Source organism: Sapajus apella, unplaced genomic scaffold, assembly GCF_009761245.1.
Source record: "Sapajus apella isolate SASKATOON/1434 unplaced genomic scaffold, GSC_monkey_1.0 scaffold19, whole genome shotgun sequence".
NCBI lineage: Eukaryota > Metazoa > Chordata > Mammalia > Primates > Cebidae > Sapajus > Sapajus apella.
In genome coordinates, this window is record NW_022436959.1 from 1 (window position 1) to 26,798 (window position 26,798).

At 43.0% G+C, this 26,798-nt stretch overlaps 1 long non-coding RNA gene, 2 pseudogenes and 4 gene segments (V, D, J or C); 6 read left to right on the forward strand and 1 right to left on the reverse strand.

Moving 5' to 3' along the window:
- Positions 1-2,081: 2,081 nt before the first annotated feature.
- LOC116557314 lies at positions 2,082-3,226 on the forward strand. The segment is given in 2 exon segments: positions 2,082-2,272; positions 2,379-3,226. Coding segments are annotated over 2 exon segments (387 nt in total).
- Positions 3,227-4,923: 1,697 nt separating this feature from the next.
- LOC116557277 lies at positions 4,924-7,239 on the forward strand (annotated as a pseudogene).
- Positions 7,240-10,106: 2,867 nt separating this feature from the next.
- Positions 10,107-11,043, forward strand: LOC116557321. The segment is given in 2 exon segments: positions 10,107-10,501; positions 10,613-11,043. Coding segments are annotated over 2 exon segments (474 nt in total).
- Positions 11,044-13,058: 2,015 nt separating this feature from the next.
- LOC116557326 lies at positions 13,059-20,943 on the reverse strand. Its single transcript, XR_004271465.1, has 3 exons — positions 20,672-20,943; positions 17,795-17,867; positions 13,059-13,294 (listed from the first exon to the last, which is right to left on the reverse strand). It is a non-coding gene; the product is annotated as an uncharacterized LOC116557326 (long non-coding RNA).
- On the forward strand, positions 14,485-15,153 carry LOC116557319 (annotated as a pseudogene).
- On the forward strand, positions 18,254-19,404 carry LOC116557324. The segment is given in 2 exon segments: positions 18,254-18,424; positions 18,536-19,404. Coding segments are annotated over 2 exon segments (384 nt in total).
- A 3,806-nt stretch (positions 20,944-24,749) lies between the features above and the next one.
- On the forward strand, positions 24,750-25,973 carry LOC116557320. The segment is given in 2 exon segments: positions 24,750-25,322; positions 25,428-25,973. Coding segments are annotated over 2 exon segments (570 nt in total).
- The last annotated feature ends 825 nt before the right edge of the window (positions 25,974-26,798 follow it).

A 26,798-nucleotide genomic window follows, 5' to 3' on the forward strand; every position in this document is an offset into this window, starting at 1 on the left:
TAGTTAATGTACTAAGCACATGATATGCATATTTTATTTAATCTACACAGAAACTTCATTCAGGGATGAAAATACCGTTGACTGTAACACAGAAGAAATTGAGGGGTTAACTGATGTTCCCTAAGACATATATTTAATTTGATAACAATTGCAATCCAAGCTCTGTGGTTCCAAAAATGAGATTTGTTAATTCAGTTAGCATTCCCTCATCGTTAGGAGTCCTAGCATCATAATACACCCAATAGGTCATTTAGAGTTCATCTTCTGTGAATTGTCTTGTCATGCGCTGCCTATTCTTCTTTTAGGAAATAATCTTTAGGAAATATTCTTTTAGGAAATAATATTTTCTTACTTGTTCATAAGAATTACTATACACCATTTTAGAAATACTGACCCTTTATCAAATGTGTTGAAAATATTTTTCCTCATTTATTATTTATATTTATATCTCCTAATTTATTATTTATATTTATTTATCAACCTTTCGTTGATTTGAACTTTGAAACAATAAAAACTATCAATTTTTCTAGGGTCTCTAGTTTGATGTCAGGCTTAGAGAGGCCAATCTCACCTAGAATTTTGTGCAGTTCATCATTCTTTAAGTCTAATGATTTTTTTAATTACAACTGCATCACTGTAACTGGTAAGGTAGAAATTCAAGAATGTTAGTTTCCGCATGGTAAGTCAATACCCAAAAGAGGACTTATTAAATAATTGACAATTTCCTTGTAGATATTAACGTACCATTTTATCACGTGGTAAAATATTACATACACATGGCTCTCTTCCTGCATTTTCCACTGTGTTCTATGAACCTTTTCACTGTAGTTCCAGTACTGCCCCCTCTTCAGCACTGTAGCTTTAGAGTTCTTTTCACATTCTGATAAAGTTTCTCTCATCATATTTTTGTTTTAAGAATTTTCTGTGCATTCTAGTGTGATCTCAGTTCTCTCCCTTCTCATTTATAAACCGTGACACCTCTGTCCAGAAAGGTTTTGTCAGGCTCCAAGGCAGGCAAGCTTTCCTCCTCTACAAGGTCTCTGAGAACTCAGCATTGAGCTGCTCCTGCGGCAGCCTAATGTCCTGCACGTGTGGCCCAGAGGCAGATGGACACCACCTGGAGCCGCGTGCCTTTCTCTTTCCCAGCTGGGATGACAGCAGAAACTGAATTCTCTGAGCTAGGCCAACACAACAACCGAGAGGGACACACTTCTGCATCTTATTCTGCGTATTTTAAACGTGTGTCTAAACATATTTGTTACAGAGGAGGTGAAAATCTGTGTGCACTACTGGATTTTCACGACTGTTTTACTGGACTCGTTTTGTTGCCTAGATCTCCATCTGAGAAACCAGGTGCCCTGCAGATAGCAGTCTGAGCTCTGAGGGTAGGGCTGCCAAATAAAGTATCGAGTACCCCGGAAATGTGGAAGTTCAGATAAATACCAAGTTTTTAGTTTAAGTATGTTCCAAATATTGCATGACACGTCATCCTGTACTGCTTTAAAAAACCAAAAAACTCACATTCGTACTTCAATGTATAAAAATCCTCTAATAAAGAGACCACACCCACAGAACCCCATGCACGGCCCACCTTCACCCCCCGCTCCGCACACCCATTTAATTTAGAGGAGAGTCCAAGACCCACCAACATACCTCACCCTCAGTCCTGTTAATAAAGCAGAGTAGCCTTGGGTGCTGCCTCCTGTTTCCTGCAGATTCGAAAAGGAAGGTGGTTCCGGGCCCTAATCAGAAGCTTCTGGCAGAATGAAGCCTTGGCAGCGGCTTTACCTGCGGAAACGCTACAGTGCTGGGTGTTAGCCTGCTGTGCACTGCTCTGTCCAAGGGCTGGGTCTGTTAACTCCAGGCTCAGCTTCCCCCAGGTCTGCACTCCCTCCACTGCAGGCCTGAGCTCTCCTTGCCCCTGGCTCTCTTCTGCAGTGGACCTGCTCTCAGCTGCCACAGGAGGGTGCTGGAGAATGGGCCTGAGCAGAGAGGCAGGAGCTCCTCTGCAGGCCCTCCCAGGCACCACCCCTTCTGGGAGGAAGGCTTGGGAGTCCCCTAAGACAGATCTTTAGTCAGTTCTCTCTACCTGTAACTCAGGAAGACCAGCTCCCTGACTGCCTTCTGTGCTAGGGATCACTTCCTTATTGAGTGGGACCTGAGTTTAGATAGGGTGTTCTGCTCCTCTTCATCTGGCCCCTTTCCTTCCAAGGCCCCAGAGAGGAAGGCATGGGGTGGGCACTAGCCCTGCTTCTAGCTTTCCTGCCTCCTGGTGAGTGTGCTGCCTACGGAGAGGCTCACGGGTTTTTTCTTTTCTTCTTTTGCAAGGTGCCATACTAAGGAATGCCTCATTATATTTTGTGTTGTTCCCATTACAGCCAGTCAGAAATCTTCCAACTTGGAAGGGAGAATGAAGACAGTCACTGGAACAACAGGGTCATCTGCTGTAATCACTTGTAATCTTCCTGGAGAAAATATCTTATACATCCACTGGTACCTCCACCAGGAGGGGAAGGCCCCACAGCGTCTTCTGTACTGTGACACCTACAACGCCAGGGTTATGTTGGATTCAGGAATCAGTCCAGGGCAGATGGATAGCTATGCAATCATGAGGAGGAGCTCGAAATTGATAGTGCAAAATCTAATTGAAAATGATTCTGGGGTCTATTATTTTGCCACCTGGGACAGGCACAGTGGTTCAGACCTGCCTACACCACACTGAAATCTGCCTTGTGGCAGCTTGTAGTACAGAAGATAGAGCTGTCCCCTCTCATTTCCTGCCACTGAATTTACTGTAGTCTGTACAAAGAGAAGCACAGTTTTACTCCTGACTTCCCCCTAATATCACACTCCCTGGCAGCAGCTGCACCTGTTCCCCACCTCTCCCCGAGGACTTTCCTGAAGACCAAGCTGCCATCTCCAGGCCTCAGCTAAGCAGCCTGCCTGAGAGCAAGGTTCTCTCAGCTCTCCTAGGACATGGGTGAGGCCCACTCAGTCAGCTCCCTAGTGTCCAGCTGTCAAGAGAGAGATTTTGGACAGAAAATGGGAAGGATATTTATACTGGATCATGTATCCAGTCATTGTCTAGAGATTGCAGCTTTGAGTGGTGTTCATCTCCTATGTCTATAGCAATATAAGGAGTAATATAATTACCACTAAATTACTCGGCCTAGATGTGCAGTTGAACCTTCTCTCCCACTGCCCTCCTTATTCTTTCTCTGCTTTCTTGGTTACTTGCTATTTTTCTATGCTTCTCTTCCCCTGACCTCTCCTCCCTCCCTCCCTCCTTCCCTCCCTAGCTCAGTCTCCAGCTTGCTCCCCACTTCCCTCCCTCGTTCCCTACCTCCCTTGTTCTGACCTACCTTCCTTCCTTCCTTCCTTCCTTCCTTCCTTCCTTCCTTCCTTCCTTCCTTCCTGCCTGCCTGCCTGCCTCTTTCTTTTTTGGGCACACAATCATAATACTTTTCACCAAAATCATCGACATTGATACACCTGGTTTATTTGTTCCATCTTTAGTTTTATATTCTGGAAGTTTGTTGTGTAGATTCGATTTGTGTCTGTGAAGCCTTTACATGGAACTGACGCCAAAAATTATAAAACAAGATAGATTCAGAGATTTTAACTTCCATTCTAGAATTCTCTTTCCTCTTCTCTCTCTCATCCTATAGGCAACAATATCTTTTTCGGTTCAGTTGAGCTTTTTCACTTTTTCTTATTCACTCAGACATCTATCACTATTTCAGAAATACGTATTTTGTTTGTCATATGTGCAGTATGCACTGTTTCTATTGGAATGTCATATTTATTTTTTGCTGTGATAATCGGTTTTTATACATTTTAATCAATCTTTTATTTTCTGGCATCTGGATTTTGTGTCTTACTTGGAAAGGTGAACATACTTCGGAGTATGCACAAAGATATTCATACCATTTCATTAATATTTGATTCATTACTTGATATTGATATATCTGGAATTTTTATACAATAATTACCGTAGTAATAATAAAAATACTGATGGTAAATTGGGTACTGACTTTGTGGTAGTTACTGTACCAGTAAGTCAGTATATTACATGCGTATGTTATTGAATCCTCACAGATACCTTATTGACAGCTTAAAGCACCATTGAATATAGCAGATGAGAAACTGAGGGTTTATGTAACGTTCCCTAAGTCGTATATTTTAATTTGATCACAATTTCAATCCAAGCTCTGGAGTTCAGAAAGTGAGATTTGTTCCATTTGCATTTTCTTATCTTTATGAATACTAGCATTATTTTACAACTTTATAGGCTGTTTATACATCTTTTGTGAACTGCCTTTTCATACTCTTTGCCTCTTCTTCCATTGAGGTATTAATTTTTCTTATTTGTGAGAATTGATATACACCATTTTAGAGACAGTGCTCTTCTATCAAACGTGTTGAAAATTTTTCTCTTCATTTGCTATTATTTATTTTGGGCACCTTTTGGTGAACTGAACTTTGTATATTACTTTTAATAAAATCTATCAATTTTTCTAAGGTCTCTATTATGATGTCAGGCTCAGAGAGAACAATGTCACCTATAATTAGTATGCAATTCATCATCATTTAAGTCTAATGATTTCCTGTTTTCAGTTTTATTACAACTAAATTTCTATTTGTGCTGTTTAATTTAGCAAGCCAAGAATATGTGTTTCCATATGGCAAGTCAATTCCCAAAGAAGAAAATATTAATCAAGTATTTCTTCGTGGATATTAACATACAACTTTATGACATGATAAAATTATACATACTCGTGGCTCTGTTTCTGGACTTACCACTGCATTCCATGAATATTTTCATTCTCATGCCAGTATTGGCCTCTCCTCAGCACAGTTCCTTTTACATTTGCTTCTCTTATTAGTTTTTTGTTTTAATGATTTTCTATGCCTTCTAATGTGATGGCAATTCTCTCCGTTCACAGATTTAAACCACGAGAGTTCTGTCCCATGCAGGATTTTCCAGGCTCCAAGGCAGGTGAGCGTCCCTCCTTCACAAGGACCCTGAGGACTCAGCTTTCAGAGCTGCTCCTGCGGCAGCCTCGTGTCCTGCACGTGTGGTCCAGAGGCAGAGGGAGACCACCCGGAGCCCCCAGTGTTTCTCATTCCCAGCTCTGATGACAGCAGAAACGGAATTCTCTGAGCTTGGCCAACACAACACCCAAGAGGGACATGTTCTCCATCTTATTATGCATATTTTAAACGTGTCTAAACATACTTGTTATAGAAGAGGTGAAAATCTGTGTACGCACTACTGAATTTTCACAATTATTTTAACATACTTGTTTTATCACCTGTATCTCCATCTGTGAATCCAGGTTCACTGCAGATATCAGTCTGCTTTTTGAGGGTACAGTTGCTAAATAAAATATGCAATATCCAGGAAATTTGGAAGTTCAGATAAATAAGTTTTTAGTTTGGTATATCTCAACTACTGCATGACATAGCACCCGGCACTACTTAAAAAAAAAAAACAACTCACACTTGTACTTCAATGAACTGAAATCCTCTAATAAAGAGATCACACACAGAGGAACGTGTGCACACACACAGAGAAACATACACACACACACACAGCCATTTACCTTGGAGGGAAGTCCAAGACCCACCAACATACCTGACCCTCAGTCCTGTCAATAAAGCAGGTTCAGGCCTTCTCAGAGTGGCCCTGGGTGTTGATCCAGTGTCCCTGCAGATGTGAAAAGGCAGGCGGTTCAGGGCCCTAATCAGAAGCTTCCTAGCAGAATGAGGCCCTGGCAGCGGCCTTACCTGCTGAAACATTGAAGTGCAGGGTGTGAGCGTGCTGTGCACTGCCCCCTCCAAGGGCTGGGCCTGTTAACTCCAGGTTCAGCTTCCCCCACATCTGCACTCCCTCTGCTGCAGGCCTGAGCTCTCCTTGCCCCTGGCTCTCTTCCACAGAGAACCTGCTCTCAGCTGCCACAGGAGGGCGCTGGAGAATGGGTCTGAGCAGAGAGGCAGGAGCTCCTCCGCAGGTCCTCCCAGGCAGCACCCCTTCTGGGAGGAAGGCTTGGGAGTCCCCTAAGACAGATCATCAGTCACTTTTCTCTGTGACTCAGGAAGGCCAGCTCCCCCACTGCCTTCTGTGCTAGGGATCACTTCCTTTTTGAGTTAGATCTGAGTTTTGAGAGGATCTTGTGCTCCTCTTCATCTGGTCCCTTTCCTTCCAAGGCCCCAGAGAGGAAGGCATGGGTGGGCCCTAGCCCTGCTTCTAGCTTTCCTGCCTCCTGGTGAGTGTGCTGCCTAAGGAGAGGCTCACGGGTTTTATTTTATTTTGTTTCATTTTCTTCTTGTGCAAGGGTGCCGTAGTAAGTAATTCCTCATTATATTTTGTGTTGTTCCCATTGCAGCCAGTCAGAAATCTTCCAACTTGGGAGAATGAAGACAGTCACTGGGCCAACTGCGTCATCTGCTGTAATCACCTGTGATCTTCCTGGAGAAAATACCTTCTACATCCACTGGTACCTCCACCAGGAGGGGAAGGCCCCACAGCGTCTTCTGTACTGTGACCTCTCCAACTCCAATATTGTGTTGGAATCAGGAATCAGTCTAGGAATGTATGATACTTACACAAGCAGGAGAAGAAGCTGGAAATCGAGACTGCAAAATCTAATTGAAAATGTTTCTGGGGTCTATTACTGTGGCACCTGGGACAGACACAGTGGTTCAGACCTACCTACACCACACTGAAATCTGCCTTGTGGCTGCTCCTGCTGCACAAGACAGAGCTGCCCCTCTCATTTCCTGCCACTGAATTTACTGTATTCCGTACAAAGTAAAACACAGCTTCACCCCTTATCTCTGCCTAATATCACACTCCCCTGGCAGCAGCTGCACCTGTTCCCCACCCCACCCCAGGACTTCCTGAAGACCAAGCTGCCCTCTCCACGCCTCAGCTAAGCAGCCTGTCCAGGGAGAATGTTCTCTCTGCTCTATGGGGGAGGCCCACTCTTTCTGATTTCTAGGACAGTAGCTACACCTAGAGTCCAGCTGTGAGGCGAGATATTTTGGACAGCAAATGGGAAGGGTATTTATACTGAATCATGTATCCAATCTTGGTCCGGAGATCGCATCTGAGAGTGATGCTTATTCCTTATAACAGTATACGCAATTCCCACTCAATCACTAGGCGTAGATGTGCAGTTGCACATTCTCTCCCTCTGCCTTCCCTTTTTTCTCTCCTTTCTTACTTGCTTTATTATTTTTCTACCCCTCCCTCCCTTCCTTCCTTCCTTCTTTTCTTCCTTCCTCCTTTCCTTCCATCCATTTTCCTTCTTTTTTTTCTTCCTTCCTTGCTTTTCTCTTTCCATTTTGGCTACATAATTAGAATAGTTCTTCTACAAAATCATTTGAAATTATTTACTCTATTTGTTCATTCCAACATTGATATAGCTAGTTTGTTTGGTTTTTATTTCTATATTTTGAATTTTTTTATTATGTTCTGTTTCATATTTGTTTTGTGTACATAAACCACTTACCTGGAACTGAAGTCAAAATTTTAAAAGATGCAATTGAGGCTCTTAGCTTCCATTCTAGATTTCTCATTCCTCTTTTCTCCCTGACCCTATAGGTAAAAATACTTTCATCAGTTCACTTGAACTTTTCCACTTTGTCATAGTGCCGTATGTATTGTTTCTTTTTCAATGCCATATTTATATTTTCATTCTTGTATTCGGTTTTTATACATTTTAAACAATCTTTTATTTTCCTGTGTCTGGATTTTGTGTCTTACTTCTAAAGGTGCACATACTTCATAAGTTTGCATAAAGAAGTCCTTATCATTTATTTGAATGTTTTTATGCATTGATTATTGAATGATGGCATCATCGATCTATCAGGATTTTTATACAAGAATTACTATATTAATAATATTAATACTGGCCAGGCCCGGTGGCTCATGCCTGGAATCCCAGCATTGGGGTAGTTGAGTCATTAGGATCACTTGATGCCAGGAGATTGAGACCAGCTTAGCCAAAGTGGTGAAAGCCTGTCTCTACTAAAAATACAAAAAATTAGCTGGCTGTAGTGGCGCACACATGTAATCCCATACACTTTGGATGCTGAGGCAGGAGAATCTCTTGAGCCTGGAAGGTGGAGGTGTCAGTGAGCTAAGATCACACTATTGCACTCCAGTTTGGGCAACAGAGCAAGACTATATCTAAAAAAAAAAAAAATTAATAATAATAACATTGCTGGTAAATATGGGCACTGATATTCTGGTAGTTAATGTGCTAAGCACATTACATGCAGACTTTATTTAACCTACACAGAAACATCATAAAGGGTTTAAAGTACCATTGAATATAACACAGAAGAAATTACAGGGTTAAGTGACATCCCCTAAGTCATATACTTTAATTTGGCAGTGATTGCAATCCAAGCTCTGTGGTTCCAAAAATGAGACTTATTGATTCAATTTGCATTCCCTCCTCTTTGGAGTTCTAGCATTATTTTACAGCTTTATAGGCCATTTATAGTTCTTCTTTTGAGAATTGTCTAGTCATATTCTGTGCCTATTCTTGTTTTGGAGGATTTTTTCATTTGTTTGTAAGAATTAATATAAACCATTTTAGAGATAGTGGTACTTGATCAAACTAGTTGAAAATATTTCTCATCATTTGGTATTATTTTTTGCACCATTGGTAAACTGAACTTTGTATATTACTTTTAATAAAATCTATCAATTTTTCTAGGATCTCTATTATGATGTCAGGCTCAGAGAGAACAATGTCACCTATAATTAGTGTGCAATTCATCATCGTTTAAGTCTAATGATTTCCGGTTTCAGTTTTATTACAACTAAATCTGTATTTGTACCTTTTAAGTTAGCAACCCAAGAATATGTGTTTCCATATGGTAAGTCAATTCCCAAAGGAAATCATATTAAATAATCAAGTATTTCTTTGTGGATATTAACATACAACTTTATAACATGATAAAATATTACATACCTGTGGTTCTCTTTCTGTACTTTCCACTGTGTTCATGAATCTTTTCATCCTAGGGCCAGTATTTGCCTCTCTTCAGCATGGTAACTTTATAATTCATTTTACATTCCAGTGGAGTTTGCTTCTCTTATTACTTATTTGTTTTAAGGATTTTCTATGCCTTCTAATGTGATAGCAATTCTCTCCCTTCTCATTTATAAACCATGAGAGGTTCAGGCAGGATTTTCCAGGTTCCCAGGCAGGTGAGCTTCCCTCCTTCACAAGGACTCTGAGGACTCAGCTTTCAGAGCTGATCCTGTGGCAGCCTCGTGTCCTGCACGCGTGGTCCAGAGGCAGAGGGAGACCACCTGGAGCCCCTTGCCTTTCACGTTCCCAGCTGTGATGACAGCAGAAACAATTCTCTGAGCTAGGCCAACACAACAACCGAGAGGGACATTGTTCTACATCTTATTCTGTATATTTTAAATATGTGTCTAAGCATATTTGTTACAGAGGAGGTGAAAATCTGTGTGTACACAACTGAATTCTCACAATTATTTTACTGGACTTGTTTTATCATCCGTATCTCCATCTAGGAATCCAGGTCCACTGCAGATATCAGTCAGCTTTGTGAGGGTTTGGTTGCTAAATAAAATATCCAATACCCAGGAAATTTGTAAGTTCAGATAAATAAGTTTTAGTTTGAGTATGTCCCAAATATTGCATGGCCTGGCACCCTGTACTGCTAAAAACAAACAAACAAACCTCACACTTCTACCTGATTGAAGAGAAATCCTCTAATAAAGAGATGACTCACATGTGTACCCCCCCAACACAAACTCATACAGGATGACAGAAACATCTGCTCATTCCACACAACCATTTACCTTAGAGGGAAGTCCAAGGCCCCCAACATACCTGATTTTCAGTCCTGTGAATACAGAAGGTTCAGGCTTGCCCCGAGTGCCTCTGGGTGCTGCCTCCAATGTCCTTTCAGATGTGAAAAAGATGGCAATTTAGGGCCCTAATATGGGCCTGGCAGAATGAGGCCCTGGCAATGGCCTTACCTGCTGAAACTCTGCATTGCAGGGTGTGAGCCTGCTGTGCACTGCCCCGCAACGATCCCCCAGGGCTGGGCCTGTTAACTCCAGAGTCAGCTTCCCCCACATCTGCACTCCCTCTGCTGCAGGCCTGAGCTCTCCATGTCCCTGTCACTCTCTCAGCTGCCACCGGAGGGCGCTGGAGAACGGGCCTGAGCAGAGAGGCAGGAGCTCCTCTGCAGATCCTCCCAGGCACCACCCCTTCTGGGAGGAAGGCTTGGGAGTCCCTAAGACAGATCCTCAGTCACTTCCCTCTGCCTGTGACTCAGGAAGACCTGCTCCCCGCACTGTGCTAGGGATCACTTCCTTGTTGAGTGGGACCTGAGTTTTGAGAGGGTGTTGTGCTCCTCTTCATCTGGTCCCTTTTCTTCCGAGGCCCGAGAGAGGAAGGCATGGGGTGGGCCCTAGCCCTGCTTCTAGCTTTCCTGCCTCCTGGTGAGTGTGCTGCCTACAGAGAGGCTCATGGGTTTTGTTTGTTTGTTTGTTTTTTGCAAGGGGTGCCATGCTATGGAATGCCCATTATGTTTTGTGTTGTTCTCATTGCAGCCAGTCAGATATCTTCCAACTTGGAAGGGAGAATGAAGTCAGTCACTGGGACAACTGGGTCATCTGCTGTAATCATTTGTGATCTTCCTGGAGAAAATACCTTATACATCCACTGGTACCTCCACCAGGAGGGGAAGGCCCTACAGTGTCTTCTGTACCATGACCGCTCCAACCCCAGTTCAGGGAAGTATAATAGTTTTCCAATCACTAGGAGGAAGTGGAAATTGAAACTGCAAAATCTAATTGAAAATGATTCTGGGGTCTATTATTGTGCCACCTGGGACAGGCACAGTGGTTCAGACCTGCCCTACACCACACTGAAAACCTGCCATGTGGCTGCTCCTGCTGCACAAGACAGAGCTGCCCCCTCTCATTTCCTGCCACCGAATTTACTGCATTCTGTACAAAGTAAAACACAGCTTCACCCCTGATCTCCCCCTAATATGACACTCCCCTGGCACATCTGCACCTGTTCCCCACCCCTCCCCCAGGACTTTCCTGAAGACCAAGCTGCCATCTCCAGGCCTCAGCTAAGCAGCCTGCCTGAGAGAAAGGTTCTCTCAGCTCTCCTGGGACACAGGGAATGTCCACTCACTCTGCTTCCTAGGACACACATGTCCACCTAGGGTCTACCTGTGAAGGGAGATACTTTAGACAGCAAATAAAAAGGGTATTTATCCTGAATCATATATCCAATCATAGTCCAGGTTGGATACCCATCTCTTACATCTATAACAATGTAAGCAATACTATAATTCCCACTCAATCACTCGGCCTAGACATGCAGATGAACCTTCTCTCCCTCTGCCCTCCTTTTTGTTCTCTCCTACTTTCTTGGTTACTTGCTATTTTTCTACACCTCCCTTCCCCTGCCCACCCATTCCTTCCTTCCTTCCTCCTTCCTTCCTTCCTTCCTTCCCTCCCTCCATCCCTTCCTTACTTCGTTCCTTCTCTTTCCTTTTCTTTCCTTCCTTTTCTGTATTTTTGGGCACACAATCAGAATACTTTTTCAACAAAACCATCTGGAATAATTCTCTATATGTTCACGGCAACATTGATATACCTTCTTTATTTGTTCAATTTTTCATTTTTATATTTTGGAAATTTGTTGTGTAGTTTTGATTTGCATATGTAACACATTTACATGGAACTGAAGTCAAAACTATAAAACGAGATAGATTTGGCGATTTTTGCTTCCATTCTAGAATTCTCTTTTCTCTTCTCTCTCCCACCCTATAGGTAACAGTAACTTTTTCAGTTCAGGTGAACTTTTTCACTTTTTCTTATTTATTGAGAAGTCTATCACCGTTTCAGGAGTGCATCTTTCGTTTGTCATCTGTGCAGTTTGCATTGTTTTTATCTGACTGCCCTATTTTTTTTGCTCTGATAGTTGGTTTTTATACATTTTAATTATCTTTCATTTTTTGGTGTCTGCATTTTGTGTCTTGCTTGTAAAGGTGAACATACTTCAGAAGTATAGATAAAGAAATTTACATAATTTTGTTGACATTTTATATCATGATATATCTGGAATTTTTATACAATAATTACTGTAGTAATAATAATAATGCTGATGGTAAATATGGATACTGACTTTCTGGAAGTTTCTCTACTAAGCACATTGCATGTATATTTTATTGACTCTTCACAGAAACCTTATTGACCTGTTAAAGTCCTCTTGAATACAGCAGATGATAAATTGAGGGGTTAACTAACATTCCCTAAGTCATATACCTTAATTTGACAGCATTTTCAATCCATGCTTTGGGGTTCAGAAAATAAGATTTGTTCATTCTATTTGCATTTTCTAATCTTCACAAGTACCGGCACTAGTTTACAACATTGCGGGCCACTTATACTTCTTTTGTCAATTGCCTTTTATACCCTTTGCCTATTCTGTTAAGGTATTAATTTTTTCTTATTTGGTGGTAAGAATTAATATACGCTATTTTAGAGATAGTGATCCTTTATCAAATGTGTTGAAAATATTTCTCACCATTTGCTATTATTTATTTCAGCACCTTTTGGTAAACTTTGTATATGTCAATAAAATCTATCAATTTTTCTAGGGTCTCTATTATGATGTCAGACTCAGAGAGACCAATGTCACCTACAATTAGTCTGCAATTCATCACCGTTTTAAGTCTAATGAATTCCTGTTTTCAGTTTTATTACAACAAAATCCCTAGTACCTTTTAAGTTATCAACCCAGGAATATTTGTTTTCATATGATAAGTCAATTCCCAAAAGAGAACATAATAATCAAGTATTTACTTGCGGATATTAACATGCAACTTTATGACATGACAAAATATTACATACCTGTGGCTCTCTTTCTGGACTTACCTTTGTGTTCCATGAATCTTTTTATTCGAGTGCCTCTCTTCAGCATGGTAGATTTATAGTTTATTTTACAATGCAGTGGAGTTTGTTCCTCTTATTACTTTTTTAAGGATTTTCTATGCCTTCTAATGTGACGGCAATTCTCTCCCTTCTCATTTTTAAATCATCAGAGTTCTGTGCCAGGAAGGATTTTCCAGGCTCCAAGGCAGGTGAGCTTCCCCATTCTCAAGGACCCTGACTACTCAGCTTTCAGAGCTGCTCCTGCAGCAGCCTCATGTCCTGCACGTGTGGTCCAGAGGCAGAGGGAGACCACCCGGAGCCCCCAGTGTTTCTCATTCCCTGCGGCGATGACAGCAGAAATGGAATTCCCTGAGCTAGGCCAACACAACAACTGAGAGGGACACAGTTCTACATCTTATTCTGCATATTTTAAACATGTGTCTAAGCATATTTGTTATAGAGCAGGTGAAAATCTGTGTACGCACTACTGAATTCTCAATTATTTTACTGGACTTGTTTTATCATCTGTATCACCATCTGTGAATCCAGGCCCACTGCAGATATCAGTCTGCTTTCTGAGAGTACTGTTGCTTAATAAATATGCAATACCCAGGAAATTTGGAAGTTCAGATAAACGAGTTTTTAGTTTAAGTATGTCCCAAATATTGCATGACATGGCACTGTGTGCTAATTAAAAAAAAATTGCCACACTACTACTTGAATGAACAGACATCCTCTAATAAGATCACACACATTTGCACCCCCCCCACACACAAACAAACTCACACAGGATGACACAAATACACACCCCACCTCCACATGCTCATTCAACTTAGAGGGAAGTCCAAGACCCACCAACATACCTGACCCTCAGTCCTGTCAATAAAGCAGGTTCAGGCCTTCTCAGAGTGGCCCTGGGTGTTGCCTCCAGTGTCCCTGCAGATGTGAAAAGGAAGGCGGTTCAGGGCCCTAATCAGAATATTCCTGGCAGAATGAGGCCCTGGCAGTGGCCTTACCTGATGAAACTCTGAAGGGCAGGGTGTGAGCCTGCTGTGCACCGCCCCCTGCAAAGGCTGGGCCTGTTAACTCCAGGTTCAGCTTCCCCCAGGTCTGCACTCCCTCTGTTGCAGGCCTGAGCTCTCCTTGCCCCTGGCTCTCTTCTGCAGAGAACCTACTCTCAGCTGCCACAGGAGGGCGCTGGAGAACGGGCCTGAGCAGAGAGGCAGGAGCTCCTCTGCAGGTCCTCCCAGGCAGCACCCCTTCTGGGAGGAAGGCTTGGGAGTCCCCTAAGACAGATCATCAGTAGTTTCTTTCTGCCTGTGACTCAGGAAGACCAGCTGCCCCCACTGCCTTCTGTGCTAGGGATCACTTTCTTGTTGAGTGGGACCTGAGTTTTCAGAGGGTCTTGTGCTCCTCTTCATCTGGTCCCTTTCCTTCCAAGGCCCCAGAGAGGAAGGCATGGGGTGGGCCCTAGCTCTGCTTCTAGCTTTCCTGCCTCCTGGTGTGTGTGCTGCCTACAGAGAGGTTTTGTTTTCTTCTTTTGTAAGTGGTGCCATACTAAGGAATGCCTCATCGTATTTTGTGTTGTTTCATTGCAGTCAGTCAGGTATCTTCCAACTTAGAAGGGAGAACGAAGCTAGTCACCGGGCGGACTGGGTCATCTGCTGTAATCACTTGTGATCTTCCTGTAGAAAATGCCAGATACATCCACTGGTACTTCCACCAGGAAGGCAAGGCCCCACAGCGTCTTCTGTACTGTGACACCTACCAGTCCAAGATTGTGTTGGATTCAGGAGTCAGTCTAGGAAAGAAGGATAATTATCTAATCCAGAAGGGGAGCTGGAAATTGGTACTGCAAAATCTAATTGAAAATGATTCTGGGGTGTATTATTGTGCCGCCTGGGACAGGCACAGTGGTTCAGACCTGCCCTACACCACACTGAAATCTGCCTTGTGGCTGCTTCTGCTACACAAGACAGAGCTGCCCCCTCTCATTTCCTGCCACCGAATTTACTGTATTCTGTACAAAGAGAAACACAGTTTTACTCCTCATCTCCCCCTAATATCACACTCCCCTGGCAGCAGCTGCACCTGTTCCCCACCCCTCCCCCAGGACTTTCCTGAAGACCAAGCTGCCACCTCCAGGCCTCAGCTAAACAGCCTGCCTGACAGCAAGGTTCTCTCAGCTCTCCTGGGACACAGGGCAGGCCCACTCACTCTGCTTCCTAGGATAAACTGATATACCTAGGTTCCAGCTGCGAAACAAGATATTTTGGACAGCAAATGAAAAGGGTGTTTATACTGAATCATGTATTCAATCATGGTTCAGAGATCACAGCCGAGAGTGGTGCTCACCTCTTATGACTATAACAATACAAGCAATACTATAATTACCACTAAATCACTAGGCCTAGATGTGCAGTTGAACCTTCTCCCCCTCTGCCCTCCTCTTTTTCCTCTCTCTACTTTCTTGGTTACTTGCTGTTTTTGTACACCTCCCTTTCCCTGCCCTTCCCTCCCTAACTGTCTCCCTCCTTCCTTCTTTCCTTCCTTCCTTCCCTCCTTCTTTCCTTTTCTCTCTCTTTTTTGAGCACACAGTCAGAATACTTTTCCAATAAAATCATCTGGAATAATCCTCTGTATGTTCAGGCAACATTGATACATCTGGTTTATTTGTTCAGTTTTCATTTTTATATTTTGCAAATTTGTTGTGTTCTATTGATTTGCATATGTAGAACATTTACATGGAACTGAAACCAAAAATTATAAAACGAGATAGATTTAGAGATTTTTGCCTCCATTCTAGAATTCTCTTTTCTCTTCTCTCTCTCACCCTATAGGTAACAATATCTTTTTCAGTTCAGGTGAACTTTTTCACTTTTTCTTTTTTATTCAGAAGTCTATCTCTATTTCAGAAATACATCTTTGTTTGTCATCTGTGCAGCATGCATTGTTTCTATTTGAATGTCATATTTATTATTTTTGCTCTGATAATTGGTTTCTATACATTTTAATCAACGTTTTATTTTCTGGCATCTGGATTTTGTGTCTTACTTGGAAAGGTGAATATAATTCAGAAGTATGCACAAAGAAATTCATATCATTTTGTTAGTATTTTTAAATTTATTACTTGATATTGATATGATCTGGAATTTCTATACAGTAATTAGTATAGTAATAATACTGATGGTAAATTGGGTACTGACTTCCCATGAGTTACTGTACTAAGCACATTACATTTTAGTGAATCTTCCATTTTATTGAATCTTCACAGAAATCTTATTGACAGGTTAAAGTACCATTGGATATAGCAGATGAGAAATTCCTTAAGTCATATACTTTAATTTGATCGCAATTTCAATCCAAGGTCTGGGGTTCAGAAAATGAGATTTGTTCATTTAATTTGCATTTTCTCATCTTTATGAATACTAGCATTATTTTACAACTTTATAGGCCATTTATCCTTCTTCTTTGGTGAACGGCCTATTCACACTCTTTGCCTATGCTTCTGTTGAGGTATTACTTTTTTCTTATCTGTTTGTAAGAATTGATATTCACCATTTTAGAGATATTGATGCTTTATCAAACATGTTGAAAATATTTCTCATCATTTGCTATTATTTATTTTCAGCACCTTTTGGTGAACTGAACTTTGTATATTACTTTTAATAAAATCTATCAATTTTTCTAGGATCTCTATTATGATGTCAGGCTCAGAGAGAACAATGTCACCTATAATTAGTGTGCAATTCATCATCGTTTAAGTCTAATGATTTCCGGTTTCAGTTTTATTACAACTAAATCTGTATTTGTACCTTTTAAGTTAGCAACCCAAGAATATGTGTTTCCATATGGTAAGTCAATTTCCAAAGGAAAACATATTAAATAATCAAGTATTTCCTTGTGGATATTAACGTACAATTTTAGGACACGATAAAATATTACATTCCTGTGGCTCTGTTTCTGGACTTTCCACTGCGTTCCATGAATCTTTTCATTCTAGTGCCAGTATTGGCCTCTCCTCAGCACAGTTCCTTTTACATTTGCTTCTCTTATTAGTTTTTTGTTTTAATGATTTTCTATGCCTTCTAATGTGATGGTAATTCTCTCCCTTCTCATTTTTAAACCATGAGAGTTCTGTCCCAGGCAGGATTTTCCAGGCTCCAAGGCAGGTGAGCATCCCTCCTTCACAAGGACCCTGAGGACTCAGCTTTCAGAGCTGATCTTGCGGCAGCCCCGTGTCCTGCACGTGTGGTCCAGAGGCAGAGGGAGACCACCCGGAGCCCCCTGCCTTTCTCGTTCCCAGCTGTGATGACAGCAGAAACTGAATTCTCTGAGATAGCTCAAGACAACAGCTGAGAGGGACACGGTTCTACATCTTATTATGCATATTTTAAACATGTTCCTATACGTATTTGTTACAGCAAAGGTGAAAATCTGTGTATGCACTACTGAATTTTCACAATTATTTTACTGGACTGGTTTCATCATCTGTATCTCCATCTAGGAATGTAAGTCCACTGCAGATATCAGTCAGCTTTCTGAGAGTACACTTGCTAAACGATATATGCAATACCTGGGAAATTTGGAAGTTCAGATAAATAAGCTTTTAGTTTAAGTATGTCCCAAATATTGGATGACATGGCATCGTGTTCTACTTAAAAAAATAAATCTAACGCTTCTGCTTGAGTGAAGAGAAATCTTCTCATAAGGAGATCACACATGTGCACAACCCCCCCCCCACACACACACACAAACTCACACAGGATGACACAAACACCCACCCCACCCCCACACACCCATTTACCTTGGAGGGAAGTCCAAGACCCACCAACATACCTGACCCTCAGTCCTGTTAATAAAGCAGGTTCAGGCCTTCTCAGAGTGGCCTTGGGTGTTGCCTCCAGTGTCCCTGCAGATGTGAAAAGGAAGGCGGTTCAGGGCCCTAATTAGGATCTTCCTGCAGAATGAGGCCCTGGCAGTGGCCTTACCTGATGAAACTCTGAAGGGCAGGGTGTGAGCCTGCTGTGCACCGCCCCCTGCAAAGGCTGGGCCTGTTAACTCCAGGCTCAGCTTCCCCCACATCTGCACTCCCTCCACTGCAGGCCTGAGCTCTCCTTGCCCCTGGCTCTCTTCTGCAGAGGACCTGCTCTCAACTGCCACAGGAGGGCACTGGAGAACGGGCCTGAGCAGAGAGGCAGGAGCTCCTCTGTAGGTCCTCCCAGGTAGCACCCCTTCTGGGAGGAAGGCTTGGGAGTCCCCTAAGACAGATCATCAGTAGTTTCTTTCTGCCTGTGACTCAGGAAGACCTACTCCCCTCACTGTGCTAGGGATCACTTCCTTGTTGAGTGGGACCTGAGTTTTGAGAGGGTCTTGTGCTCCTCTTCATCTGGTCCCTTTCCTTCCAAGGCCCCAGAGAGGAAGGCATGGGGTGGGCCCTAGCCCTGCTTCTAGCTTTCCTGCCTCCAGGTGAGTGTGCTGCCTACGGAGAGGCTCACGGGTTTGGTTTTGTTTTCTTCTTTTGCAAGGGGTGCCATATTAAGGAATGTCTCATTATGTTTTGTGTGGTTCCCATTGCAGCCAGTCAGACATCTTCCAACTTGGGTGCCGGAATGAAGTTAGTCACTGAGCCGACTGGGTCATCTGCTGTAATCACTTGTGATTTTCCTACAGAAGGTACCAGATACATCCACTGGTACCTCCACCAGGAGGGGGAGGCCCCGCAGAGTCTTCTGTATTGTGACACCTACAACTACAGGGTTATGTTGGATTCAGGAGTCAGTCCAGGGAAGTATACATATGCAGTCATGAGGGGGAACTTGAAATTGATAGTGCAAAATCTAATTGAAAATGATTCTGGGGTCTATTACTGTGCCACCTGGGACAGGCACAGTGGTTCAGACCTGCCTACACCACACTGAAAACCTGCCTTGTGGCTGCTTCTGGCACACAAGATAGAGCTGCCCCCTCTCATTTCCTGCCACTGAATTTACTGTATTCTGTACAAAGAGAAACACAGCTTTACTTCTGATCTCCCCCTAATATCACACTCCCCTGGCACAGCTGCACCTGTTCCCCACCCCTCCCCCAGGACTTTCCTGAAGACCAAGCTGCCCTCTCCAGGCCTCAGCTAAGCAGCCTGCCTGAGAGCAAGGTTCTCTCAGCTCTCCTAGGACACAGGGAATGTCCACTCACTCTGCTTCCTAGGACACACAGGTATGCCTAGGGTCCCGCTGTGATTGAGATACTTTGGACAGCAAATGGGAAGGGTATTTATACCGAATCGTGTATCCAGAGATCACAGCTGAGAGCAGTGCTCCTCTTTTAGGTATATAACAATATAAGTAATACTATACTTACCACTAAAACACTTGGCCTAGATATGCAGTGGAAAATTCTCTTCCTCTGCCCTCCCTTTTTTTTCTCACTCCTTTCTTATTTACTTGCTTGCTTTTATGATTTTCTGCCTTCTCCCTCCCTTCCTCCCTCCTTCCCCTCCCTCCCTCCTTCCCTTCCTTCCTTCCTTCCTTCTTCCTTTTTTTCTTCTTTCCTTTCTTTTCTCTCTCTTTCATTTTTGGTACAGAATCAGAAGACTTTTTCAATAAAATCGACTGAAATAACTTATCTCCATATGCTCATGCCAACATTCATATAGCTAAGTTTATTTGTTCAGTTTTCATTTTTAAAAATTAGAAATTTGTTGGGTTTTTTTGTTTTATACTTGTTTTGCATATGTAAAATATTTACATGGAACTAAAATCAATATAATGTAGAATATTCATTTTGAAATTTTAAATTCCATTCTAGATTTCTTTTTTTTTCTTTCTTTGTTTCTATTTTTGAAATGGAGTTTCACTCTGTCACCCAGGCTGGAGTGCAGTGGTGCAATCTCAGCTCACTGCAACCTCCACCTCCTGGGTTCAAGCGATTCTCCTGCCTCAGCCTCCCAAGCAGCTGGGATTACAGGCACATGCCAGCACGCCCAGCTAAAGTTTGTATTTTTAGTAGAGATGGGTTTTCCCCATGTTGGCCAGGCTGGTCTGCAACTCCTGACCTCAGGTGATCTCCCGGCATCGGGAAGGTGAGCTTCCCTCCTTCAGAAGGACCCTGAGAACTCAGCTTTCAGAGTGGCTCCTGCGGCAGCCTCATCTCCTGCACGTGTGTCCAGAGGCAGAGGAGATCACCTGGAGGGGCCTCCCTTTCTCATTCCCAGCTGTGATGACATCAAAAACTGAATTCTCTGAGCTAGGTCAACACAACAACTGAGACGGACATTGTTCTACATCTTATTCTGCATGTTTTAAACATGAGTTTAGACATATTTGTTATAGAAGAGGGGAAATCTGGATATGCACTACTGAATTTCCACCGTTATCTTACTGTACTTGTTTCATTACCCATCTGGCCATCCGTTAATCCAGGTCTCCTGCAGGTATCAGTCTGCTTTGTGAGGGTAAGTTTGCTAAATAAAATATGCAATACCCAGAATATTTGAAAGTTTAAATAAATAAGCTTTTAGTTTAAGTGTGTCCCAAATATTGGGTGACATAGCACCCTGTACTACTTTTAAAAAACAAAACTCACACTTCTATTTCAATGAACAGAAATCCTCTAATAAAGAGATCACACACGCGCGCGCGTGCACACACACACACACACACACACACACACACACAGAATCACATACAGGAGGAGAGTCCAAACCCACCAACATACCTGACCCTCAGTCCTGTTAATAAAGCAGGTTCAGGTTTTCTCAGAGTGTCCCTGGGTGTTGCCTCCAGTGTCCTTGCAGATATGAAAAGGAAGGCGCTTCAGGGCCCTAATCAGAAGCCCTGCACTGCCCCCTCCAAGGGCTGGGCCTGTGAATTCCTGGCTCAGCTTCCCCCACATCTGCACTCCCTCTGCTGCAGGCCTGAGCTCTCCATGCCCCTGGCTCTCTTCTGCAGAGGACCTGCTCTCAGCTGCCTCAGGAGGGTGCTGGAGAACAGGATTGATCAGAGAGGCAGGAGCTCTTCTGCAGGTCCTCCCAGCACCACCCCTTCTGGGAGGAAGGCTTGGGAGTCCCCTAACACAGGTCCTCAGTCACTTCTCTCTGCCTCTGACTCAGGAAGACCTGCTCCCACCCCTACCTTCTGTGCTAGGGATCACTTCCTTGTTGGGTGGGACCTGAGTTTTGAGAGGGTTTTCTGCTCCTCTTCATCTGGTCCCTTTCCTTCCAAGGCCCAGGAGAGGAAGGCATGGGGTGGGCCCTAGCCCTGCTTCTAGCTTTTCTGCCTCCTGGTGAGTGTGCTGCCTACAGAAAGGCTCACAGGTTTTGTTTTCTTTTGCAAGGGGTGCCATACTAAGGAATGCCCATTATATTCTGTGTTGTTTTCATTGCAGCCAGTCAGATATTTTCAAACTTGGAAGGGAGAACGAAGTCAGTCACTGGGCAGACTGGGTCATCTGCTGTAATCACCTGTGATCTTCCTGGAGAAGGTGCCTTCTACATCCACTGGTACCTCCACCAGGAGGGGAAGGCCCCACAGCGTCTTCTGTACCATGAACTCTCCAACTCCAAGGTTGTGTTGGAATCAGGAATCAGTCCAGGGAAGTATGATACTTATGCCACCACGAGGAGGAGCTGGAAATTGAGAGTGCGAAATCTAATTGAAAATGATTCTGGGGTGTATTATTGTGCCACCTGGGACAGGCACAGTGGTTCAGACCTGCCCTACACCACCCTGAAATCTGCCTTGTGGCTGCTTCTGCTACACAAGACAGAGCTGCCCCCTCTCATTTCTTGTAAGCGAATTTACTGTATTCTGAACAAAGAGAAACACAGCTTAACTTCTCCCTAATATCACACTCCCCTGGCGCAGCTGCACCTGTTCCCCACCCCTCCCCCAGGACTTTCCTGAAGACCAAGCTGCCATCTCCAGGCCTCAGCTAAGCAGCCTGCCTGAGAGCAAGGTTCTCTCAGCTCTCCTAGGACATGGGGGAGGCCCATTCACTCTGCTTCCTAGGGTCCAGCTATAAAACCAGATATTTTGGACAGCAAATGGGAAGAATATTTATACTGAATTATGTATCCATCACGTATTAGAGATCGTGGCTTAAATGGCGCCCTTCTCTTGTGCCTATAACAATATAAGGTGTACTATAATTACCGGGCCTATATATGCAGTTGAACATCCTCTCCCTCTGCCCTCCTTTTTTTTTCTCTCTTTCTACTTTCTTGGTTATTTACTATTTTTCCACACCTCCGTGCCCCTCCCCTCCCCGCCCTCCCTGTCTCCCTCCCTACCTACTTCTCTCCCTCCCTACCTGTCTCCCTAGCTTGCTTCCCGCTTCCCTCCCTCCATTCTCTTCCCATCCCCTCCCTCCCTCCCTGGCTCTGACCTGCCTGCCTGCCTGCCTTCCTTCCTTCCTTCCTTCCTTCCTTCCTTCCTTTCTTCTTTCCTTTTCTCCCTCTTTCATTTTTGGGCACACAATCAGAACACCTTTTCAACAAAATCATCTGGAATAATTGTCTACATGTTCACAGCAAGTGTGATACACCTGGTTTATCTGCTCATTTTCCTTTTTATATTTTGAAAATTTGTTGTATTGTTTTGATTTGCATATGTAGAACATTTACATAAAACTGAAGCCAAAAATTATAAAACAAGATAGATTTAGAGATTTTGCTTCCATTCTAGAATTCTCTTTCCTCTTCTCTCTCTCACCCTATAGGTAACATCTTTTTCAGTTCAGGTGAACTTTTTCACTTTTTCTTGTTTATTGAGAAGTCTATCACTATTTCAGAAATACATCTTTTGTTTGTCATATATACAGTATGCATTGTTTCTATTTGAATGTCATATTTTTTTGCTGTGATAATCGGTTTTTATACATTTTAATCCATGTTTCATTTTCTGGTGTCTGGATTTTGTGTCTTACTTGGACAGGTGAACATACTTCAGAAGTATGCACAAAGAAATTCATATCATTTTGTTAATTTTTTTCATTAATTACTTGATATTGATATGATCTATCTGGAATTTTTATACAATAGTTACTGTAATAACAATAACACTGATGGAAATATGGGTACTGACTTTCTGTGAGTTACTGTACTGAGCACGTTACATGTATATTTTATTGAATCTTCACAGAAACCTTATTGACGGGTTAATTATCATTGAATATAGCTGATGAGAAATTGAGGGGTTAACTAACTTTCCCTAAGTCATATACTTTAATTTGATAGTGACTTCAGTCCAAGCTCTGGGGTTCAGAAAATGAGATTTGCACATTCAGTTTGCGTTTTCTTATTTTTATGAATACTAGCATTACTTTACAGCTTTATAGGCTATTTATACATTTTTTGTGAATTGCCTTTTAATACTCTTTGCCTATGCTTCTGTTGAGGGACTAAATTTTTCTTGTTTGTGAGAATTAATATTCACCATTTTAGAGACATTGATCGTTTCTATCAAACATGTCGAAAATACTTCTCATCATTTGCTGTTATTTATTTTTGGCACCATTTGGTGAACTGAACTTTGTATATTGCTTTTAATAAAATCTGTCAATTTTTCTAGGGTCTCTATTATGACATCAGGCTCAGAGAGAACAATGTCACCTATAATTGGTCTGCAATTCATCATCGTTTAAGTCTCATGATTTCCTATTTTCAGTTTCATTACAACTAAATCTCTATTGTACCTTTTAAGTTAGCAGCCCAAGAATATGTGTTTCCATATGGTAAGTCAATTACCAAAGGAGACTGTATTAAATAATCAAGTATTTCCTTGTGGATATTAACATACAATTTTAGGACACGATAAAATATTACATTCCTGTGACTCTGTTTCTGGACTTTCCACTGAGTTCCATGAATCTTTTCATCCTAGTGCCAGTATTGGCCTCTCCTCAGCACGGTAGCTTTAGAGTTCATTTTATATCTAGTGGAGTTTGCTTCTCTTATTACTTTTTTGTTTTAAGGATTTTCTATGCCTTCTAATGTGATGGCAGTTCTCTCCCTTCTCATTTTTAAATCATCAGAATTCTCTCACAGGCAGGATTTTCCAGGCTCCAAGGCAGGTGAGCTTCCCCCCTTCACAAGGACCCTGAGGACTCAGCTTTCAGAGCTGCTCCTGCGGCAGACTCGAGTCCTGCACGTGTGGTCCAGAGGCAGAGGGAGACCACCCGGAGCCCCCAGCGTTTCTCATTCCCAATGGTGATGACAGCAGAAACGGAATTCTCTGAGCTAGGCCAACACAACAACCGAGAGGGACATTGTTCTACATCTTATTATGCATGTTTTAAAAATGTTTCTAAATGTATTTGTTATAGGAGAGGTGAAAATCTGTGTATGTACTATTGGATTCTAGCAATTATTTTACTGGACTTGTTTTATCATCCGTATCTCCATGTATGAATCCAGGTCCACTGCAGATTTCAGTTCACTTTGAGGGTATGGTTGCTAAATAAAATATACAATACCCAGGAAATTTGGAAGTTCTGATAAATAACAAGTTTTCAGTTTAAGTATGTCCCAAATATTGCATGACATGGCACTGTGTACTACTTAGAAAAAAAAAAATCTCAATTCTACTGCAATGAAAAGAAATCCTCTAATAAAGAGATCCCATACATGGGCACCGCCCCAACACACAAACTCACACAGGATGACACAAACACCCGCCCCATCCCCACACAGCCATTTATCTTACAGGGAAGTCTGAGACCCGCCAAAATAACTCACTTTCAGTCCTGTTAATAAAGGAGGTTCAGGCCTACTCAGAGTATCCCTGGGTGTTGCCTACACTGCCCTTGCGGATGTAAAAAGGAAGGTGGTTCAGGGCCATTATCAGAGGCTTCCTGGCAGGCCAAGGTCCTGACATCAGCATTAGCTGCTGAAACTCTGAAGGGAATGGTGTGAGCCTGCTGTGCACTGCCCTGTCCAAGGGCTGGGTCTGTTAACTCCAGAACTGGCTTCCCCCAGGTCTGCACTCCCTCCACTGCAGGCCTGAGCTCTCCTTGCCCCTGGCTCTCTTCTGCAGAGAACCTACTCTCAGCTGCCACAGGAGGGCGCTGGAGAACGGGCCTGAGCAGAGAAGCAGGAGCTCCTCTGCAGGTCCTCCCAGGCACCACCCCTCCTGGGAGGAAGGCTTGGGAGTCCCCTAAGACAGATCATCAGTAGTTTCTTTCTGCCTGTGACTCAGGAAGACCAGCTCCCCCCACTGCCTTCTGTGCTAGGGATCACTTCCTTGTTGAGTGGGACCTGAGTTTTCAGAGGGTGTTGTGCTCCTCTTCATCTGGTCCCTTTCCTTCCAAGGCCCCAGAGAGGAAGGCATGGGGTGGGCCCTAGCCCTGCTTCTAGCTTTCCTGCCTCCTGGTGAGTGTGCTGCCTACGGAGAGGCTCACAGGTTTTGTTTTCTTCTTTTGTAACTGGTGCCATACTAAGGAATGCCTCATCGTATTTTGTGTCGTTTCATTGCAGTCAGTCAGGTATCTTCCAACTTAGAAGGGAGAACGAAGCTAGTCACCGGGCGGACTGGGTCATCTGCTGTAATCACTTGTGATCTTCCTGTAGAAAATGCCAGATACATCCACTGGTACTTCCACCAGGAAGGCAAGGCCCCACAGCGTCTTCTGTACTATGACACCCAGCAGTCCAAGATTGTGTTGGATTCAGGAATCAGTCCAGGAAAGAAGGATAATTATCTAATCCAGAAGGGGAGCTGGAAATTGGTACTGCCAAATCTAATGGAAAATGATTCTGGGGTCTATTACTGTGCCGCCTGGGACTGGCACAGTGGTTCAGACCTGCCCTACACCACACTGAAAACCTGCCTTGTGGCTGCTTCTGCTACACAAGACAGAGCTGCCCCCTCTCATTTCCTGCCACCGAATTTACTGTATTCTGTACAAGGAGAAACACAGCTTCACTCCCGATCTCCGCCTAATATCACACTCCCCTGGCAGCAGCTGCACCTGTTCCCCACCCCTCCCCCAGGGCTCTCCTGAAGACCAAGCTGCCACCTCCAGGCCTCAGCTAAGCAGCCTGCCTGACAGCAAGGTTCTCTCAGCTCTCCTAGGACACGGGGGAGGCCCGCTCAGTCTGCTTCCTATACAGGGACTCCTAGGGTCCAGCTGTGAAACCAGATATTTTGCACAGCAAATGGGAAGGATATTTATACTAAATCATGTATCCAACCCTGGTCCAGATATGGCAGGTTAGAGTGGTGCTCACCTCTTATGTCTATATCAGTATAAGCAATACTATGATTGCCACTAAATCACTAGGGCTAGATATGCAGTTGAACCTTCTCCCTCTCTTCTGTCCTTTTTTCTCCCTCTCTCCTTTCTTGGTTACATACTATTTTTCTACACCTCTCTTCTCCTGCCCTCCCTAGCTCCCTCCCTAGCTTGCTTCCTCCCTTCCTCCCTCCTTTCCTCCCTTCCTCACTTCCTCCTTTCCTTCCTTTTTTCTCCTCTTTTTTGGGAACACAATAAGAATACTTTTTAAACAAAATCATCTGGAATAATTCTCTATACGTTCACGGCAACATTGATACCCTTGGTTAATTTGTTCAGTTTTCATTTTTATATTTTGGAAATGTGTTGTGTTGTTGTGATTTGTATACGTAGAACACTGACATGAAACTGAAGTCAAAATTATAAAACAAGATAGATTTAGAGATTTTAGCTTTCATTCTAGAATTCTCTTTTTTTCTCTCACACCCTATAGGTAACAGTATCTTTATCAGTTCAGGTGAACTTTTTCACTGTTTCTTCTTCACTCAGAAGTCTATCACTATTACAGAAATACATTATTCTGTTTGTCATATGTGCAGTATGTATTGTTTCT